General features: G+C 39.7%; 1 protein-coding gene across 1 annotated transcript; it reads right to left on the reverse strand.

The window, feature by feature from the left end:
• Positions 1–22: 22 nt before the first annotated feature.
• smarcb1a (SWI/SNF related, matrix associated, actin dependent regulator of chromatin, subfamily b, member 1a) lies at positions 23–13,900 on the reverse strand. Its single transcript, XM_034230120.1, has 9 exons — positions 13,765–13,900; positions 12,762–12,873; positions 11,775–11,904; positions 7,870–8,007; positions 5,700–5,827; positions 5,418–5,584; positions 5,134–5,324; positions 1,693–1,824; positions 23–440 (listed from the first exon to the last, which is right to left on the reverse strand). Exons 1-9 carry the CDS (start codon positions 13,846–13,848, stop codon positions 401–403), a joined length of 1,122 nt encoding a protein of 373 aa, XP_034086011.1. The 5' UTR covers positions 13,849–13,900; the 3' UTR covers positions 23–400.
• Positions 13,901–17,559: the final 3,659 nt, after the last annotated feature.

The raw sequence follows: 17,559 nt of genomic DNA on the forward strand, positions 1-17,559 counted from the left end.
CACAATATAACAAAACGTCAAATTAAGCTCTTTCACTTTTTTATTTATTTTGTAAGAATTATTAAAATGTACAAAAAGACAACAAATACAACATAACAATATATTATCTGAGACTGGCTGTGGTTTTTTTTCTCCCTCTGGTCAGGTAAAGAGAGTCAGTGGTCAAAGTGAGAGAGCAGCCTCTCAACACCGGGGGTCTGAGGGGAAGACGACGGGGTTTTCTACCGGGGGCTTTGCCAAAAAGAACAAAGCAATAACATCAATAATGAAAATAAAAAATGAAAAGGTGAATGTCTGACTGAGAATCCGGTGGAGCAGAAAAGACATCCAGCGCGCGATGGAGGGACGTGACAGAACCAAACCTCAGTGAAGACGAGCTCCTGCAGGGGGCGCCGTCACCCTACCACGCAGGCGCCATGTTCGCCAGTCGCCTCATTCGCCTGTGGAGAGAAGGAAGGGAAACAGTGTCAGCTACCGCAGACTATTACAAATCTCACTCTTCTTACTAGAGGTCCAAATACTATTCGTTTAACGTGATGATAATCAATGTTATTTGATCATTTGGTTGAATGCTGAAGGGTAACGTCTTCCAAACAGAGTGGTGCAGGGATGAGTCCTAAAGCGTGGAAACGAGTAAGCATTTTAGAGATGACGGTCCCCTGTATCAAAGTATTTTGATTGGGTTTTTGGTTAGATTCCCGAAATAAGGTGCAAATAAGAGCTTATAAGATGTGTATAATAATTGGTTTAATGACAAATATATGTCAATAACAACTCACTGGTGAATGTCAGAAGTTTTTACGTGTCTTAAAATGGCGGTTGCTAACAAGTGGCTATATGAGACAACTAAACATTATCATGCTGAGCATTAGCCGCCTTGAGCTCAGCGGTGGTGATGAAGTTTGTATAAAGCCAAGCGGTATCTTTTTACTTTTGTCCAATGCATTTATACTTAACTTATTATGAAAGTGGCGTTTCTATGTGGAGATTATCCCGCTGAACAAAATGTTTAAGTATAATAAACATGTGTTTGCAACAGATCATATTTCTGAAATATACCAAAAAAAACAATATACAGCAGCAGCAAATGGGCTGTACACCATTTGAATCGCTTCATCTTTCAAATGCAAGGAAATTGTAAAAAATGATCTTCAAAAAAAGAGGCTGGAACCATCAACTTAAAACATTTTTATAATTAAACAATTATCCAATATATCAACATCTGGTCTACTCTTCATGAAGTTACTCAATCGATTACGTTTTAAGCACTATTCAGTTCACAACTAATGTTTGACATTTTACTTTTCAAAAATGACCTAAAAGATGATCATTTATCAAGATGATCGTGTTCATCATATCTGATTCATTTGGATTAATGTGCACTGTCCCTGTTAAACTAATCAATTCATGTATTACCTTTTTTTACGGGTCCCTTACTAAGTCAGGACTGAACTATGTTATTTGGCACTACAAAAGTAGAATAGTGAATTAAGCTTAACGATTAGACAAGTAATGGATGATTCAATTGACAAGCAACTGTTGTGATCTTAAATAGATCAGTTGTTATAATATATATACACCTCTGATTTCCATTTTGTTCTAGTTTTTATTTATCTCCACAGGAAGGAAGTATGGTAACAAACAGCTGACTGCTCCATCATGGAGGTGCATTAAAGCCTCAGCCTCACTCACCTGGTGTTTCTGTCCTGATCTCTGATCTTCTTCTCCATCTCTGCGTCTGTCAGGGTCTCCAGCAGGGGGCACCACTGGTCGGCATCACCTGTGTTTCTGATGGCTATCTCCACTGTGGGGAGGGGGTTCTCACTGCAAAACACCAACCAAAAACAATGGTCACTATGGATGTACTTCACTGCGGACTCAGTGGACACGTGTTCCCTCGGCTGCAGCTGGAGACTCAGATGTGGGTTTCCTTTCAAGTGACTCAGATGGGATGTTTTCCAATCAATCCATAACAGGGAGTCACTTCCCCCCGTTTACACAAATCTTGAAGCACGCACGTTCCAAGCAACGGTAACAATAGCGTAATATTATGACAAGTTACGAAAACATTTAGCATAGTTTTGATGAGCAGCGAGGAAAGACGGGAAAAACACATCCTGTTTTGAAAGAAAACAAGATATTTTAGGAAACAGCACAACTCCAAAGAAACAATCGTGAGAAGCAAATGAAATAATGGATTTAACTTCATGCATGCTGATGAATAAGTGAACATCTCTGTTTGATTGATTGCATTACCAATCACCCATCGTTGTTGTGAAATAAGCAGAGAAATTATATATATATATAAATATATTTCTTCCACACCGGATATCCAACTGTTACGGAGATCAGTCTGGGTTTAGAAATATTGTATTACTTCACATCCCGGGGAGGTGAGGAACTCGATTCACCCAGAAAATATCCATGAGAGCAGTAAATAGCAGCCATGGCAACGACATACACAACAACAGAGATGTCAACAGGCCAGACTTTTCCAAAGCGCTTATTTCTGCAAGTTTTCAAAATGAGAAAATGTAATATTTCAAAATGATCAATAATGTATCTGTGTGATCAAAGTGCCCCTTCAAAAACATTACAATACACTATTACATTATGTTAATATTTGTTTGCATTCTTGAATGTTAAAATATCTAATTCTTCAGGTTTCTTATTATCAACGTTACAGCTATAATCAAGATTCAATAATCTCACAAGGAGATTGACGTAATGATGGAAATAAAACATGTGCACTTTAGAATTAAGTACAAATATATTTACATTATTTGCAGTGTTTAGTATTTGCCTCGTTTCATTAGGACAAACGCTGAGCATGTGTTGTGAAGTTGGTGAAGTCAATAAGTAGCTCGCCAAGCAAATCCAAAATGGAAAAATACACCAAAAAAAGGAAATGTAATTAAAAGAATCTACTCTATGCATAACCAAACCTCAATCATAGCAAACTCTATCTACTTACTACAACACTATATCTATCTAACACCCCTCCTCCCCCCACCCCCCACAATGAATATCGACCAATCACGTTCTTGCTTGATTTGCGGGACCAGCATTGCAGTCGGGAAGAAAAGCAATGTGGAGCGGCAGCTCACCGCTTCATAGGGAGTTGGACCCTGATTTTCCGTCTGGCAGAATCTACACATCACATCAGCCCCATTGAACACAGCCTAGTCATGCCAGCCATAGCACATGAGGGGCAGAGTTTTACTCTGTGTGTTGCAACTTGCATATATATTTATTACACTTGACGCACACATACGCATGGCGTAATTAAGACTGGGGACATGTCGAGAGAGAGAGCGAGAGAGCGAGCGATAGCACACCTTTATCTATTTAGTATAGCCTAGTTGTAAAAAAGAAAGTAAGAAATCATTCCAATGTGTACTATAGGACAGAACAACAACAAAAACGGGAGTGATTAGTAAGGATGTAACGATACCAAAAACTCACGGTACGATAATATCGCGATAAAAAGTCCAAGTTACGATATTTATCGCGATATTGAAAAATAAAAGGAAAAAAAATGTGAATTTTCTTCTTCTTCTTTTTCTTTATTAAATAATAAATCTGATTTGTACAGCATTTTAGTAGGATAGTAGTATTTTAAAGTGTCAACAATATAATAATCAGACGCCTGCAATAGAATAAATAAAGTTTCACTTTAGTTTTTCAAGTAACTCAACTCTCACTCACTCACTCAGCATCATCAAGGTTATCTTTTAGGAATATGAGCATGTCCACATTTCCAGGTAGAAGCTGGGATGTTTGGGTGTTTACAATATCCCCTGCTGTGGAAACAACTCTCTTGCTTGGTACTGATGTTGCTGGGACAGAGAGATATGCTTTGGCCATGGGTGACAGCAGTGGGTACAACTGTGCATTGTCTCTCCACCACTTCAAAAACAATACAGTTGTTGCCAAGAAGGTGAGGCTTATTGACAGGGCGAGATATAAATATACTGTTGGTACTTGTCAATGTCTCTAGGTATGTACATGTAGCCCTGTAAATACGATGTCCTTTATTGTTATCTGTTGTTTTATGTTCATGTTGTAACCTACTTGCTGCCATGTTGGACAGGTCTCCCTTGAAAAAGAGATCGATGATCTCAATGGGACCACCTGGTTTGAATACATTTAAACTGTGGGTTTTCTCTGGAAGTTTTTCCTTGTACGATGTGAGGGTCTAAGGACAGAGGGTGTCGTATTGTCATACTGATATTCTGTACAAACTGTGAAGTCCACTGAGACAAATGTAACATTTGTGATATTGGGCTATATAAATAAAAATTGATTGATTGATTGATAAAGGTTTTAAAAAAAAAAAAAAGATTAGTTAAAACATTTTTTAATTGCGGTAGATTTTGTCAGTCTCACGACGGTATTGAGACATTTATTTACCGCGATATCGCGATATTCGATATATCGTTACATCCCTAGTGATTAGTAAAATATGCATAAATAAAAAGAAAGAATGCTAACTAGGTAACATAAGATAAGAATAAACAAGTTTAAATGATTGGTTGTGATCATATTCTAAAGATGTTTGGATTATTGAAAAGTATACAGCTCCCTTTCATCTGAGTGTTGAGAGCTGTATCAATACATTCATTTTGCTCTCAAAGTGCACCAGATTGATGCATTTCACTTCATTAAATAAATCTTCTCGGGGGTGCATGCCCCCGGACCCCCCTAGAGGATGTGAGGTCCACCCTCAAATAAAGCAGGTTAAAATAATTTTATTGCATACATTTTCTTTTAGTAAACGCTGAAAACGGGTCCCACAGACCCAAACAGCACACAAAGGTTAAAAGTAAGCATATCATAATGTAAAAGTAGCCCCCGACTTGTTTTATTTTTTGAAAGTAGCTCTCATCCTAAAAAAGGTTGGAGACCCCTGATTTAGAAACTGCAGCGCGTATCCCGTAATGGAAGTGTTTTAAGCAGTTTTAACACGTTTGTACTTGTTGGCCACCGTAGAAAGCATGTGTCAAACCTGACAACAAACTACTACTTGTATTTCTTTTACCGGTTAAAGCTCAAAATGTACTCATGATGTTTGGGAGATAGGACACTGAGCTCACATGCTTTCCACCACACCTCCCGCTCTGTGGACAGTACCTGAAGGCGTACGTCCTCTGGTGCCAGCTTAGCTGACCGCGGATGCTGTAGGCGATGGTAGTGACAAACTCTCCGCCCAGGCCCAGCTCGGAGCACAGCTTCAGGGCGAATTTCTCCGGAGAGTTCTCCCTCTCGGACATGTCCCACTCAAACTGGTCCACCAGGGAGATGTTCCCCACATGGATGTTCAACTGAAAACCAAAAACATTTCTCAGAATAGGCTTCAAGTATCGTGAAAACATTTGATAGATTCTTCATGAGCTCCAGGCAGTGTAGAGCGTCACCTTGATGATCACCCTCTGGTCCGACTGCTCCTCCAGGATGCTGTCTGTGGGATACGACTCGATCTGCTGTCGGATGGCGGAGGCGATGGCGGGGACGAAGGCCAGCGGGTTGAGGTCCAGGTCGTCGCAGAGGATCTCAGCGAACATCTCGGGCGTCATCAGCTTTTCTGGGAATGTCAAAAAGGCAAAGAAATGTGTCAAAACTTATATTGGCTCCAATCTTTTTTTGCTTTGATACCCTATTTTGCTGAGCTGAGAGAAAAGGCGATGTTGGGGCATTACCGTTCATGTTCCAGGTGAAAGCGTCTCTGAGTTTCTGTCCCTCGATCTCCATGTCCAGGCGGATGGGAACCAGGACTTCAGACTGAGTGGCGTTCTCGTGGATCACTGCTGGATCGTGGTCGTCAAAGCTGGGCAAGAAGAAAAAACAAAAAAAATTCACCAACTGCAACAGAAACTAGATCTAATTCCTATATATTACATTTGTATTACTATTATCTTTTTATTTGTATTTCTGTTGTACCTATATGTTCAATTTGTTTTATGGGGTTTTATATTGTTGCATCGATTCAGTTGTCTTGGGTCTTATCTCTCGGAGAGAAATCATTATTTATTTTATTTTATTGTATTTTATTATCATACCTTTGACCTCCTTGTGTGTCTTAACCTGTTTAATTGTTGTATTTTGCTGCATGTACCTGTAAAGTTCTTAACATCTAATCTGAGGGGAATTTCTTGTTGTTTATTTTTAACTTGTGATGTGTGCCAACAAAATGGCACACATCACTGTGCACTTTGAGCTGCATGTGCTGTATGAAAAGTGCTATATAAATAAAGCTTTATTATTATTAGTCAGGGTTTCCCACACACAGACTATACTTGGGGCCGCCCAGGTATATTAACGGCCGCCCAAGTATATTTCGCGACCCATTTAGTTTTATTTTTTATAATTAATTAAAAAGAAATATTCGGTCACCATATATGTAAACACATATTTCCATTTGAGGGTGTCAGTGTTTTTTCATATTGGATATGTTATTGGTTATGACCCTGATTTTATGATTATTGAAATGTATACAGTTATGTTTCATATAGGTGTTCCCATAGATCTAGTCTCTTTATTTTCCCCTCAAAGTGCACCAGATTGATGCATTTAACTCCAAAATGTAAAACAAATCTTACCGGGGGAGCATGCTCCCGGACCCCCCTAGAGAATTTGAGGTCCACCCCCACTTAAAATCACATTGATAGGTTCCTAAATACATTTACCATTAAAAAAAAAAAAAATAGTAACCCACAGCCATATGTTTATGTGTGGGTAGTAGAATTAAACTATAGGGATATCACTATGGGCCGTGCCTGTACCTGTTCGCTCTGCCATCGTGTGAAGGGTCTGCTAACAAGCGACCAACAGAAAGGTTAATGTTAATGTTGTTGCACATCACCTCAAACCACCCCCCCCCCCCCCGCTACCACCACCCCCCAAGTATATTTCAAATCTGTGGGAAACACTGTATTAGTATATACATATATTTCAATATATTTAAACTAGGGCTGTCAAGTTAACGCGCTAATAATGCAATTTTTTTTTAGCGCCACTAATTATTTTGCCGTGCGATTAACGCATGTGTAGTTGTCCTCGGCAAGCTCCGTAGTTTCAGAGCCCAAAGGCTTGACATTGTTGTTGTTGTTGTTGTTAGTTGGATGGTGGGAGATTCTAGTGAGATATGGATACAAAAAAAGGTGTTTTAAACAGCAAGCCAAGTACACAGCTGATGCTGACAGCCCCGCTGCTGCCGCTCGCTTGCGGCAGACCACGCTTTAAAGTTTGCCGGTTGGACGCCTGGACACGGCGTCTACGAGCAGCAAGCGATAGCTAAATGGGTGTCTACAGCTTGCAGGACAATTAACATTGTGGAGGACGAGGGACTGTGTGAGATAATTCGGATCGCATCCAACGTGTCACAGTGCATTATTTGTACCCACAGTGGGAACTTCAGTCTCATGCTTTGACTGTTATGAAGACAGAGGAGCGGCATTTCGCCGATAACTGTAAACAGGCTTGTCTGTTTGAGCAACTGGCTCAGTGCAGAGAAGTAGACAGGGTTGGGAGAGAGTGTAAGAGAGAGAGAGAGGTTCCAGGTTGTTGTATTGAAAATATTCAGGAGAATATTTGTCATTGTTCCAATGATAACAAACAAACATTTGCATAAAGCATATTTGTCCACTCATATGTCGATAAGAGTATTAAAAACTTGAAAAAATATTCCTCTAAGGTACATTTAGGACAGATAAAACATTTGCGATTAATTTGCGATTAACTATGGACATCATGCGATTAATCGCGATTAAATATTTTAATCGACTGACAGCCCTGATTTAAACCTTATGGTGCACGTGATCCGCGTTTCTGCGTGACTAAACACAGCAGTGGGGGGCGCAGGCTGCTCACCACAGGGGGAAGGTCCTCTTCTTGTCGCGGCCACTCCGGCTGCGGTTGATGGTGGTGGAGCAGGGCACTGCGTCCAGGTGGTGGGAGCTGTTGGGCAACGTGGGGACCCACTGACTGTTCCTCTTGCCCTTCTGCTCCCTGGGGACAGAACCAAACACATGTGGGAACCAGACAAGATGAGATGGGCATTTTTCAAATGTCCAATTAGTTCAATGACAACATGCAGCAGTTATTATCTCACTGGTTTAAGGGTAACATACCAAATCATAATAATAATTTACATGTATATATTTTTAACCTTTATATAAATCTGTATATATATATGAACATTCACCTGTTAAAATTCAGAGTTTAACTCATGTGATTTTTCTTAATTTTGATTTATACTATTATGTTCATTCCTATTTTAACTTGTTTTGTTTTTCTTATTATCGCATGTGTACTATGTGTTTTCCTGTCTTATTCTGTTGCTGCTATGACACCCACATTTCCCTACAGGGATCAATAAAGGTCAATCTTATCTTATAATATATAAATACATACATAACCACATGTTAAACCCATTTACTGTGGACCTACTACTGATGGACATGTTTGAAAACGTGCTTTTTTCTTTCTTTCTATTAACACAGCCAATATGTTCTTCCACCATGAAGATAATTATGCAAACTGAAACATCCTTAATTATTACAAGTATGCTTTTATGAATGCCGCTTTAATCAGGGCGCTTTCATAAACCCAAAAAGCATCAGCTAAAAGACATTCGACGTAAAAGTACTTATCTCTCATTTCCAAATAGGTCGCCTCAAAAATGTGCAGACTGACCTCTTGATACAAGCTACCTGTGTAATTCTTCTTCCGTTATCAATTTTAGATTTCAGACGTTGAGTAATCATTTTCATATCGAGTTGAAAAACGGATTCTTTTGGGATTTGTTTCCAGTTGTTTTATTCTCTTCAGCAGCCATTGCTTCCTACTACACTCTCAAGATCCCTGTCCCCCAAAACAACAACCCCCTACTAGTTGTCAGTTACTGCCCCTCTCCTTTAATCAGTTTTGTGCCTTTATATGCATTCTATAACACATTTATGATTGTTGGTTCAGGGTGGATTTGCCTTATTTGTCCAATTTCTCTTCATCATCATCATTATTGTGATCATCAATATGTATTTCAAACAACCAGTTAATACATTGATTAAGCTGTACCTGTACATACTGTAGGGCAGGCCTATTCAAATGGCGGCCCGCGGGCCAGATGCGGCCCAGAACCAACTCCCGAGTGGCCCAGCTAGCCTCCTGTAGCCAAATTCCTACACTAGTACAGACCATGAACGCAACACTCCGCGTTGCATAGAAACCACTAAACCACAACGCAGCACGTTTTTTGAAAGTGCATCTAGTGGTGCTAGTAACGGTGGTCCTATGATAGCAACTCTAAAACATGTCTCTCTCAACTCTGAAGCGTAAACAGAGACAACCCGGTCATTGATCTTGTGGAGCAGATGCGCGCATTCCAAGTCAAGCTGCCGCTGGACCTTTTCGCGACCGACTTGAGTACGGGTCAGAAGCTGCATTTTCCGACGCTCCTCAAACACATCACATCCCCGGCACAAATCACGGATGTGATGACAGATTTCATTGCGAGGTTGAAAGAGAACTTTGCCGGTCGATTGGATGGACTTGCTCTGCCCACAGAGGTGATGCCAGAGACCCCTTCACTGTTGCAATAGACGGGGACGTATCAACCAGAGCAAAGGAAGTGGTCCCCTCCACCGACGAGGGGACACTTACACTGGAACTTATTGACATGCATTTATCCGTAACCATGGCACAAGAGCAGCGCACTAACGGGCCAGCGAAGTTTTGGAGTGATGTCAAAAAACAGCAGTTCCCTAACGTTCAGAAAGTAGCGATCTGTGTGCTCAGTATGTTTGGATCAACATACAAATGTGAATCAAGCTTTTCACATGAACTCAATCAAAAGTAGCACTCGCTGCTCCCTGACTGACAGCAGTCTTCACCAATGTCTTAGGATTGCATTGACATCCTATGAGCCAAAAATCACTGCTCTTGTTCAAAACAAAAAATATCACATTGAGAAAGTCAGCGATGATAAATCACAAATGAGGTGATAGTAAGCACCTAGTTTGCTATAGTAGACGTGTAGTGTAGTATTCATTCATATGTTAGTTACCATTATCCCTTGTTATGGGTTTGTGCACTGAAGGGTTTGACAGTTATTTCTGTATTAATTTAAATGCACTTTGTAATGTGTCTGGGTCAAATGTGACCAAAACGTATGATTTTTTTGTTATTACTTGAAAAGTGAAAAAATACCTAAAATAGTATAGGTAGCCTACTACCTCTTTTTGTTACATTGGAGCTCTTTAACTGTTTGCATGTGTCATTATGTATCCAATTTTATTTTTGTATGTGAGGACATTTATTAAGACTGCTATTATTGTATTCAGTTAAATGCACTTTGTGATGTGCCTGGTTCAACAAAAAAACATGAATATTTGACTTCTAAAGCAAACAAATGTAATGCTACAACTGCACTTTTTTTCAGATTCTGTTAAATGAATGCTAATTTGTTGTGTTTTTATGCACTTTTTGACGTGCCTTTGTTAGATGAACAATGAATAAAAATGGCATGTTTTTCATCGCAGTAATATGTGTTGGTTTAAAATGTGTCATTACCTGCTTTTTACAGGCCGCTGAATGTCTGGCCCAGCTGAATTTTGTAGTTATAAAATCTGGCCCAACTGAATGTGTAATTGAATAGCCCTGCTGTAGGGTCATCATTTTATTTCTTACAAAACATTATATTTTAAAAACGTAAAAATGTTCTGTGTGCAATATCCTAACTATAGGTATCAAATAAATGTAGTGGAGCAAAAATATTTTTCGCTGAAATCTGGTGTATAGGTAGGAAGTGGCACAAAAACGAACAAAAGTCATGGATAAGTACCTTAAATGTGTAATTAAGTACAGTACTTTAGTAAATATACTTGTTAACCTGTCAGTTGACAAATTAATCAATAATCATTCATTAAAAAAGGAAAAAATAAGATACTCTCGGTCAGTGCTTCTCAAAGTGTGGTCCGTGAGCGCCCCCTAGTGGTCTGTGAGTATATTGGTAAAATTTCACATTTGAAATAAATAAGTACATTTCAGTTTTCCGCACTCTCGCGGGAATATCTCAGCAATGGAGCGAGCATGATATAGCCCAGCACAACACCTTCATCAAACATGTTGTCACTTGTTTGTACCATTTTCAGGCGATTTGTAATCTGTTCTATAAAAACTATGTGTTTTTAGATATTTGTGGAGTTAGGTGGTCCACGAGTGTTCTTTTATTGGTTAAGTGGTCCTTGGTATGAAAAAGTTTGAGAAACACTGCTCGAGGTATACATATTTCACTGTTGAGATGTACATATGTTCTGTTTTGTTTTGTTTGTCCTGTTTATATAGACATACATTTGCTGTTAAAGTTTATTTTGTATTTTATTTCATTTGAAATTCATGTGCAATGCTTGTCTACATGCTGCTATGACAAAATAATTGTCCAAACTGGGATCAATAAAAGTATATCTAAATGTAACCCTGGAAGGAGTAATAATAGCACAGTGTATAAATACTGTTTAAGTCTTGCATTAGCACCAAAGACCTACAAAGAGCACCAAAAGTAAAAGGTAATAATAAGTCATAACCAGTCTTATTTGTCCACGGCTCAGATGAAGTTTCTTGACTAGGTTAAGCCTGCAACTCACAAAAAGAACTACGGTAGTATTTTTCTTGAAAAGCAAAATGGAAACATAGGGAACCTTTTGATTGTGAGGCAAGCATCTAAATAGAGAGGCATTCCCATATCTATCATTTGTGTTCTCAGATGGCGGGGGTACCTGAGGTAGGCGGGGGGCTCAGTGCTGATGGAGATAGCTTTGTACTTCTCATCGTTTCCTTCCAGGATCTCCTCCACCTCGGAAGCCTTCAGCAGGGTCACACTGGTGGCCAGCTGAGTGTAGCCGTGATCTGAAGGACAGAAACGGATCGGATCAAATCAACGACAGAAACAAGAGCAGCTGAACCTGGTAATGTTCGACTCATTATTGTGAACAATTCTGTTAACCCTAATTATGAAATGAGGCGATGTGTAACTCAAAAGCTAAAGAAATGCCATTTTCTTATCCTTTTAAACATAAATGTATAAGGATGTTGTTCAGAAAGAGATGAACAAAACATATTTAAACGTGTGAACAATTTGTTTTTCTGTAGTTTAAGATGTTTCTTTGTTTTTAATTCTATTTGTGGAGATACAGTTCTCATTGTTGTAATCCTTATTGACTGAGTTCATTTACAGATATGCTCAGATCACAAACTCATGTTTTTACATCAAGTTGAGGTAAATCACAACAAAAAAACAAATAAAAACTTAAATAATAGAATGAGATACATTTAAAAAAGCAAAGAAAAAAAAGCAATCAAATCCTTTAATTTTCTCAAGATTCCTTTTTATTTATTTAAACAATACCTCTTAGTGTCAATAATACTTTTAAACATTACAGCGAATCAGTTAGTGGCAATTACATTATTTTAAAATCCCAAACCATCAATCTTTTAGTAAGGAAAACATCTTTGGGTTTTGAAATTGTAAAACAAGACATTTAAGGATATAACCTTGGACTTTAAGAAACTGGGATGGACTATTCCATATGTTCTGACCTTTTTTGAAGGCAAAACACATTTCCTAATTTGTTCTATTTATTAAAAAATTCCAAAGTAGTCTGTAGTACAACATTTCTTAGTGGTACGGGTTTTAATATTAGATGAATCACAACATATTAGGAGTATATATTGTGAATATAGTCTCAGGGCTGCACTCTACTGACCGTGTGATGACTCCACTATCTTCTTCCTCTCTTCTACCGATGCCAGTTTTCTCCATAATGACGGGTATCTTTTATACAGGGAGCCTCTGAACATGCGGAGGTAGTTTCCCACCTGAACACACACAGGAAAAAAACAGAATCAAGAAACACGAAGGCAGACCACCGACCAAAGAATCTTGGGGATTCTTACAACCCTTTTGTTTGCTGGTTGCCCTTTATTTGTATGTGTTTTCCTCTATGTATGTATTTTGGAGTTTAGCTACGGGATAACCATGTCAAGTCAGATTTCAGTTTTTTTCTTATATTTCATATTCATTATTCTTATTACTACATTATTCCAAACAAATAGTTGATTATTCAAAAAAATGATGGCGAATGATAACTATCATGACTTTCTCCTGAATAGAGCCATGTTTTCAGTTTATTTGTATTATGTTAAATCTAGTCTAAGAGGTTTAAAAAAACAAAAAACATTCAACTACTATAAATCTGTATTGGAATTAAGATCAGTATTTACGTCCGAGAACTAACGTTACAGCTAACACGTACACTGTGAGAGGAACCATAGTACCGTAACAAACAACCATATAGTAATGATAATAAATAAATGATAACATTAATAAAGAATGAGTCCAACACCCCCATTGCGGTGTTTGTTAGACTGTCCTATACAAGCTTTTGTTGGATAAACACCTTTAGCTAGCTAGCATAGCAGCATAGCATGATTGTATAACGTTGGATAGCTCAGCCAGAGAAACCAGGTTGAACCTCTGGAAAAGACTTCGTACTGTTGGAACATCATATTAATTATTGTATTTTATCTTCATGGCTGTTCTCAGCTAAATTAACAAGAAGCATGAAATAAATGAATGAGTGTTGATGCGCCGTCCTTCATCGTTAGCTGCTACCTAGCTGCTAATGGACCGGCTGTCAGGTTTAACACTTTTCTGACAAATAAGTAAATAATTGAGGCTATGGTTGAATAAATAAGTAGAATTATAACCTCCGATCCGATCATATAAAAGTCTCCATCCTCCTCGAGCTGAAATTTAACAGGTTTTTGTCCAAACGTTTTGCTAAGCGCCATAGTGAAATGAAATAACAAAGCTCAATGCTAATGCGCATGTGCGAGAACGGTCTGTCGCTGAGAAGTGACGTTGCACTAGTTTATCAACAATCAACAGTGATGGATGACGTATTCAGAAACACTTTTTGTTATATTCCATGGAATGCTCTTAAAATCCCGATAGCAATGAATACATTAAATGCTTTGACAATAAATACATAAAATTCATCTGTGGAAGCCGTAGCGCTGTAAAAAGCACGACCAATTTCCAATTATTTTACCTGCCTGTCAGCCTTCCATCTCGTGCACAAATGTATCTTGTGCCCGGTCATGTGCGCGTTCGTGTGTGTTGAAGGAGGGGCTCTGTAAGGAAGTCTGAAGGAAGGGGCAGATTTTTTTCGGCTGCGTACTTTCAAATCCTAGCGCACTCGAGCTGGTTTCTCCATTCTTATTTCTTACCTACCCTACCTTTAAGTAAAAGTACTGTTGTAGTACCACAATTCAGAAGTAGCCTACAACACAAAAAAGTGTAGCATTACAATTTTTGTAAAGACAGTACAAGTATTTACGTATAATCATGAAAAGAAAGTTACACTTTTTTAGAAACATGTCCCCAGTGAATGTCATTATGTCATTGAACTATTATTAATGTAAGATCAGGGGTTTACTTTTGTTGTTGTTTTTTAACGACTAAATAATGATTATTTTCATTATGGATTATAACATACGGTGGCCCTGAAGTGCAATTCAAAACATCATTTCAGGAAACTTCACAGCATTTGGGAAAACGCCACAGCATTTCAGGAAACGCCACAGCATCTCAACTTATACGGAAAGGGTATTCCTTTAGGAGAACACTTCTTGTTTGTGATTGGACAGAGCCAGCCAGAGAAGCACTGCTGTGATTGGTTGTTTTTGCTGCCAGTCAAGAAATGACACTTCGTGATTGGTCAGCACCAGTGCTTGAATTGGAATGAAAAAGGTGCCAGTACTCTAAAATCAGCAACTTTTTCAAGTCAATTTTATATATACAGCCCACAAACAAGAATTTGGCTACTATAATGCTGGTGGGTTTGTCTCTTTACTACTGTATATTTTAGAAAGGTTCACTGTACTTACATTTTTTTATGATAGGCAGCGGATATGGCTAAAGCTCAGTAAGGTCAATATTAACTGAAAATATAGCAATCAAAGTCTAGATCTTCTGCTGAAGACACATGAAGCAGAGACCTTTCAGGTGAGAGCCCCTCTGGTGGTGTTCAACATTAATGACAAGGAAACAAAGCTCTGGTCAGAAGCATTTTTTATAAAAAGCTTTAACAAAATTAAGTATTTCTGTACATTTTGAATGCAATCTAACTTTCCAACTCAGAAAAATGATAAAGAGCATGAACAAAGAACATGTAAAAACAAATGCAAAATGTGCACAATCTAAAATGAGAAACTGTAACTGCAAGTAACAAAGTCTGAGCCATGGTAAAGAGTTACATTGAACACCAAGCGGATCAGATAACTCCCTGGTTGGTCTGAAGTCCTTCTATCTCCAGGATCTGTACAAATCGGCACATTATGCCAAAAGTCTTCTCACTGGGTGAGCTGCTTTGCAATATACTTCACATTGTTAGAAAAGGCTCCAGAAGGCCTTGGGGACATCAGTATCAGGGGCTGGAGCTGGACAGGCTCTTTCATCAGCACTTCTCCTTCCCTTTGCCAGCCAGGACCTCACATACTGTTCCGGATTGAACTGTCCTAGTGATGGTCCATTACATTTAATGAAAACCAGGCTGGACAGTCGGCTGACAGAGAGAGCATTCCTTTTTGCAGTAAGGATATCGTTCAGTGCAGCTGAATGCCCGCTCACACTCACTAGTGGAGACAGCGATGGTTCGGACTGCTTTCAGTAGAGGCTCCATGGCAGCAGGTGTACGGGATGCCCTGGTTTCCTTGTATTCGCGAAAGCCCTGAACAGTCTCTCTTCTGTCCACTTTCAGCACTTCGCACAAACGTAGCACCTCTACGTCCCCATACTGTACGTCTAACTCCTCTTCAGGCCAACTTCCAGGATGGATAACTTTCATGTCCTGGATTAGCTGATTGTCCCGGGCCTCCCGGCCATGTAATGGGATTTCTCTTGTGCTGACATGAGAGGAGGTTGTGGAAGTCATTCTGTGTCTCAGATTCTCTACCATACTGCGGAAAAACTGACCTGCATGAATCTGTACAAGCCTGCCATTCTCACGCAGGGCAACACCCTTGAAGGACTTCTCAGCTAGAGCTGTATGAACTGTAGTCATGTGTGGGCCAGGCATGGTGACCATGGATTCAAAAACCCGTATTTCTCGAGTTAAGAGCCTATCTGCTGTAGGCAGTGTCATCTCTCTTTTTTGGAGTTGCCGAGAGAGGTCGCTGAGCTCTGTGAGCGCATCGTACATCAGTCCCAGATTGCTGACAAACGTTGCAGATGTGAGCACATCATCCAGGCCCTTGTACTTTTCTCTGTCTCTGGAATCCCTGCTCGTGTCGTTTGCAGCATTTGTGAAGTGATCATGAAGCACTCGGTAGTTTTCCCAGACTGCTCTGACGCTCCTTTCACTTGAAGCCACCCAGCGGATGGACAAAACACGCCATATCACCAGGAGACGCTGTCCGACTGCTTGCGCACACTGCGCTAACTGCCTCTGATTTTTGGGGGAGGCATGGAACAAGGAATAGAGTTTGTCAAAAAAGATCTGGAAATGATTGAGCCCTGAGACCTCCTTGACCACATCCCCAACTGCCAGCTCTAGACGATGATTGGAGCAGTGCCACACAAACAGGCTTGGGAATTTACTATACAACTGGGTAGCAACGCCTGTTCTCTTCCCTAGCATGACTGAAGCCCCATCACATGCAAAAGAAACGAAACACTGACCTAAAAAGTCCTCGTTAAAATCTCTTCCAAGACACTCCATTAACGCCTTTGTGATGTCATCAGCCGTTGTTCCATCCAACTCGATCAGCTCCCAAAAAAACGTTTCGGGCTCAGCATCAGCTAATGCTGAGCGTAGACACACAACAAGCACCGTTTTACCACTAATAGTGGTAGATTCATCGACCAAAACACAGAGTTTTCTTTGGTTTTCTGTAATGTCTTTTGCCATTTTTTTCTTCAGCTCATGAGCTATGTGGTCGATGATTTCGCCACAGGTTTTATTGGAGTGCAAAACCCTGCCCACGTTCAGCCCATTCAGTTTCTGTACATTCAAATCAATTGGCATGTCTGTGAATGGCCGGCTATGTTTGCCAATTTGATATGCCGTTCGAAAAACTCTGATAGTGGTGTCTAATTCAGATGTATGCATAGACTGCACTTGATGTTGAATAGTTTCACGTGAAGCAGATGTAAGGATGTCAGCAGCTTTTACATGGGCTTGTGATTCTTTATGTTCTTTGATTTTTTTTCTCAGGCTAGCTTGTTGTTTGCCCTTGTCAACACCGAAATGAGACACTGCACACTCACCCCATTCAGTTGACAGTTTCAGTCCTTGTCCAGTGTGTATTCCCAAAGATTTGACATCTCTGCATATCCGACATCCTAGCTTCTTATCTTTAAGAAGGAGCCATGCATTGGTCTTGCAAAAATATTGCACCTGGTCCGTTGTCCAGCAGTCAGGTGCATCGCTTTACCCGGTGTTGTTGGTGGCAGTTGCGCCAGCAGCAGCTAACGTTAGAGGCTCTGGAGGAGGCGGCGGA

Source organism: Gymnodraco acuticeps, unplaced genomic scaffold (genome assembly GCF_902827175.1).
Source record: "Gymnodraco acuticeps unplaced genomic scaffold, fGymAcu1.1, whole genome shotgun sequence".
Taxonomy (NCBI): Eukaryota; Metazoa; Chordata; class Actinopteri; order Perciformes; family Bathydraconidae; genus Gymnodraco; species Gymnodraco acuticeps.

Coding starts and splice junctions, on each gene's coding strand:
- smarcb1a (XM_034230120.1), bottom strand. CDS start 13,848: ATGGCGCTTAGCAAAACGTTTGGACAAAAACCTGTTAAATTTCAGCTC. Junction 11,905..12,761: donor GATAGTGGAGTCATCACACG/GTCAGTAGAGTG, acceptor TCTGTCCTTCAG/ATCACGGCTACACTCAGCTG. Junction 8,008..11,774: donor GAGCCCCCCGCCTACCTCAG/GTACCCCCGCCA, acceptor TTCTGTCCCCAG/GGAGCAGAAGGGCAAGAGGA.